Source organism: Aspergillus luchuensis, chromosome 6 (genome assembly GCF_016861625.1).
Source record: "Aspergillus luchuensis IFO 4308 DNA, chromosome 6, nearly complete sequence".
NCBI classification, from domain to species: Eukaryota; Fungi; Ascomycota; class Eurotiomycetes; order Eurotiales; family Aspergillaceae; genus Aspergillus; species Aspergillus luchuensis.
The window spans coordinates 1,632,575-1,637,327 of NC_054854.1; the positions used below are offsets into that span (position 1 = coordinate 1,632,575).

The following is a 4,753-nucleotide window of genomic DNA, read 5'->3' on the forward strand; positions in this document are numbered from 1 at the left end:
AAATAATTCGACGGGAGGACAGACGCCCCATGAGGGATCAGAGCTACTACTAACTAACTAACTAACTAACCAACTAACTACATCTGAGCGTGTATTCCTGGCGGCTCAATGACTACCGTGCACGGTCGGGATGACCATCCCATGCCCATCCCACCGCCTCGATAACTAAAGGGAGGGAGGGAGGGGGGCGGAGCGCTATGAAGTGTTGTTGTCAAGATATCCACCGGGTCATCATCCTATAGCGGAAGAGAGGAGAGAGAGAGGGATGGAGGGTGGAAGGGGAGAGGGGGACTCACTCAGGAATGTTACGAGCGATTGATTGACTAACCGACTAACTGACCGATTGATTGATTGATTGCTTGATTTCTCCATGATGGTCGATGGTTGAGGAATCTTATCGGGTCGTCTGCCATTCTCCGCATTCTTTTTCTGTTACGACTAGTAGAGGTCTACATAACAGCCAATTGGCAAAAACGTCATATGAACCCCCTCCCCAATCATGTTTTGCTATGCTATGTTTCTCATCCCCTTCTTTTTGATTCCTCCTGATCATATGAAAAGTAGAACCATAAAATCAATCCCATGATACACTCCCACAACTCCATTCAAACTGAAAAGAACTGAACTGAACTGAACTGAACTGAACTGAACTGAACTGAACTGAACTAAACTGATTGAGGGGTTGGCTGCAGGGGTGGGGCAAAAGCGGTCACTTCAACCACGGCTCCGCCCCTGACGAAAAGAGAGTAAGTTGTAAGTTGATTTGATTTGATGTGCACCGGTCAGTCATGGATCGGGGAAGCCCAGAAATCTAAAAAGAATCCACTTTTTGCCTTTTTCGGGCAGAGTCGATCGACCAGCTCTTTTGCTCAGTATCTAAGTAAGTAAGATATGTAATTTGGAGTGTTCTTAAGGATCAAGTAATATTCAACATGGAATACTGCATAGTATAACACACTCGAATATACTGAGAACAGCAATTAAAAGTAGAAAAGTAAAGAAAGAAAAATGTAGGATGAAAATGGTATACGGAGTAGTGGGCGGCCCTATTCCCCATCCGTCAATTCAGTAACAATACGGGGTTAGTCAGTTAACCTCTTCCTCCTGTTCCTCTCCTCTATGGTCTTGTTTCCCTCTCGCTGCACTATTAAATCATCACCCATTCTCACATCGTCATCGAGCAGCTGCCATTTAACTAAGTAAGTAGCTAGTTAACTTACCTAATATTTCCCTAGTGGGCGATCTTTAGTAAGCCCAGCCAGCAAACCACCACACTTACTTACATAACTACTTACATACACACCCATACATACTTCGTCCCCTCTCCAATACTACCCTATCTATCGTCATAGCCCATCTTAAATCAAACATCAGGTTCCTGAAACCCGTACGACAACCATCATCCCAGTGACATACCTAACTTAGCTCACGGAAGGAGGAAGGGGCAAGAAAGTAAAATCAAAAAGACAAAAAAGGACAACTCAATCAAACGGCCGCCTCCTCTTCCCAGGGCTCAGATCTCGGGGGTTGTGAGAGGACGGGTGATTATTGCATGGCGTCAAGGCGGCACCCGTTCGGATTGGTCCCAGAGAGTGAGAAGAGGGTCTGGAGAAGATTTGGGACGCCCCAGCAACTTGCATCCCATCCAATTGCTACACATCGAATCGGGTATGCGCTCGACCCGGCAACTGCTCCATCCCCCATCTTTCTGTCTCTGTCTCTCTCTTTGGGCCTCCTCCGGCTGGATTTCGTGATCCTCCCAATCTGGCAAACGCGGTCCGAGCTCTGCGGCCCATATGCGCGCGCCTTTTCACAGTAGCTCCCCTCCCCTCTCTTATCCTCTTCCGACACTTCCCTCGGGCTCTGATCATCTAAGCCTTCGTAGTCATTATATCCAGCCTACACCACAACGCACACTCACAATAAAATCCTTCAAAAGGGGTCATACTAATATCATGCTCAAAACAAGCACTTACCGGACGATGGGAGGGCAGACACAAAGAAAAGGGGAGAATGGAAGAGCCGAGAGAGAAAGAAACATGGCGCACACACACATGGATAGTAGTGAGGGAAAATGATCGATGACCTCGGTTGTCATCATCACCGCCCATCATCATACCCGCACTTGAGTCGTCAACGATCCATCCCGGCCGCACCGGTGACCTATTTCCAACCTAATAGAACCCTCTCAACAATAAGACCAAAGACCACTGATTTCGTCAGCTTCCATAGAACATTCATAACCAGTAGAGGACAGCGCAACCCGTGGTGGTCTGTGACGAGTAGACGGAACCGCATGACGACCAGATGCCCAAGAGGAGGACTGTGCGCCGCGTCAACTTTCCTCTGTACCAGTCTGCCTGCTTCGCTCACATTTCGTCGGCTCCTCCGTCGCTCCCGCCACTGCGGCCGGAGTTCAAGGAGATGGCCGTCTGCTCAGTAACCCTGCTCCACGGGTCCGACTGACCGCTGACGTTCATGTGCCCAGTTGATCGACTTTCTGGTAGGAGGAAAGAAATAATAGTAATAAAAAAAAATAACAATAATCGAATGAAAATTATAATCAAATCAAAATAAAAAGGAAAGTAAAGAATTAACGTGCCTGTCACCAAGGCAGCGTCGATGTCTAGATTCGAGGTCTTCCACTGGACCGGTCGACGGTTCCAGTCAGGCTCCGTCGGGATCCGTGCAGAAAGTCTTTGCTCCAATGTGCCAGCAGGGATCCCCCGGGGATGCTCGATCGGGATGAAAGAAGGCAGAAGCGGAGCTTTCCCTTCCTAAACGAAAGCCACCCCTCTCCCCCCAAAGCCCCAAATGGTCCTGGTCCTCCATGACATATACCGTGCCTATGCCACGCACGCTCGAATACGAAGGGCGTGGAGACTGGGTGCAGGAAAGGGGGTTGGCAAATAATAACGATAATATTTTTAATAATAATTTTAATCAGAAAAAAAAACAAAACGAGAAAAAAAAAAGGCAATCAGAGCGGAACAATAGGGAAGAAAGCGTCCCACACGACGGCGATCATCTTAAGAGCCCTCAGGCCAAAGCAGCAGTAGGGGCCGGACTAGGTCGCTAGGAGAAAACCAATAAAGCCCTGCCCAACTCTAAAATGTTTAGAGTTGAATCGACTGGAATTGTCGGTAACTTTGTCAGGATTCAGGGGGCACCGTTCCTAGAGCTTATATTGGACCGTCGCCAAAACTTTCGCGGGAGATCCCCAGCAGATCCAAAAGCCATAGGCGACTGCTGCTGCTGCCACTGCTGGGGCTGTGAATCTGAGCTATCTTCTTGTTGCCCGGCGAGTCCACCCACGGAAGCGCCGACAGACGCGCGAGCACGACTCTTGGACCTTTTTTTTCCCGCTACTAGCATGGTTTTGCGGCTCATCTTTGGTCAACAGCAGGTGCAATTCTGGTAGGAGATCGTCCTTCTAGACCGGGTGGTAAGGGACTGGTCCGATAGTAAGGTCCCGACAAAGTGGGTGAGCAGTAGACGATCGCACCGGTGGGTGCTTGTCGAAACTCAATTCCACTCTGGAAGACCGGGGGGAGGGGAATAAGAAAAAAGCATTCATTAAGACTAGTCTTACAATAGGCTCTACCACAGTGGAAGATCGCACTATTCCTCGATTACCCGGCACGAATTGGATTTTGATCGTCAGGTAACCCTCGTTGACAGGCCGGTGGTGGTGGTGGTGGTGACTTGCTGGCTTGCTGACATTTATTCCTCCGGAGGCGGTGGGCCAGCAATGACAGACCCGGTGCTAGGAAACTCTAAGCTGGGTTGCTCTCGAGCCTCAGGCACTATGTGTGTTAGTGGATATCGCATGGTGACGGATGATCAATTTGCATGTTGAGATATGAGGAACGAGAGTAAAGAGGGATCTTGGAGAAGTGACCTCCGTTTGCATGGTCAATCCATCCCGTAACAGGTGCTACTAAGAAGCTGCGACAGACTTGGCTTCATACAAGCCGTGCCTGCCTGACAGGATTATGGTGGTGACGAGGAAGCCCTTACTATACCCAGAAACTCAAATGGTTACCGAGAGAGGACCCATACATATAGTATTGCATGCAGCTGCAAGAGCCACCGGGGGAAAGATCAAACTCTTGGGTGCCTGGTACATACATGGGCCGATGGTCAAGTGAGGATGCACCTCATGTACTACGACACGGTGACTGGTAACAAAAGTCTACTTGATCCAGGTAACTCCGATGAAGGTCCTGTTCAGCCAAGTTGATGATCAGCGACCCAAAGCAGGAGGCAACCCTAGAGTAGAATGAAAGGTTCACTTGCTGCACTCCAGACAGGCTCTCAAGCTATATGCTATGCTATGTTGGCAGTCTAGGATCCTGCGCATTCATCAGCTAACTCAACAGTAGTGTCCAATCCAAGGTGCCCCAGCATGGAACTAGGAGGCATATAGCTCGAATCCATACCTACAGCTTCCAGTTAGTTGCCATCATCCCTTACTGATGGGTAACGAAGCCTCGTATTCCGAACCAGCGCCCCGGGACGGCTTCGGTTAGAGAGAGCGAAGAAAAAGAAAAGGTAGACTGGAGTGAGAGTGGATAGTAGTTAATTAACCCCATATATTGACACATCTTTAATATCGAGTTCGTTAGTCACTGGAGTATCTAAGCGATCGTGTCTTGAATATTATATTCATAGGTAATAGTAATAACTGCATCGTAAGAGGCAAAGGAGAATGGCATTGATTGCGTGGCAGATGATTCGACATACCAAGCAG

General features: G+C 48.7%; 1 protein-coding gene across 1 annotated transcript; it reads right to left on the reverse strand.

Annotated features, from left to right (window-relative positions):
• Positions 1–2,163: 2,163 nt before the first annotated feature.
• On the reverse strand, positions 2,164–2,480 carry AKAW2_60583A (uncharacterized protein; the record flags this gene model as incomplete). Its single annotated transcript, XM_041692725.1, has 2 exons — positions 2,164–2,323; positions 2,374–2,480. The coding sequence occupies 2 exons, from the start codon at positions 2,478–2,480 to the stop codon at positions 2,164–2,166; spliced, it is 267 nt and encodes an 88-aa protein (XP_041546081.1).
• Between the last annotated feature and the right edge of the window lie 2,273 nt (positions 2,481–4,753).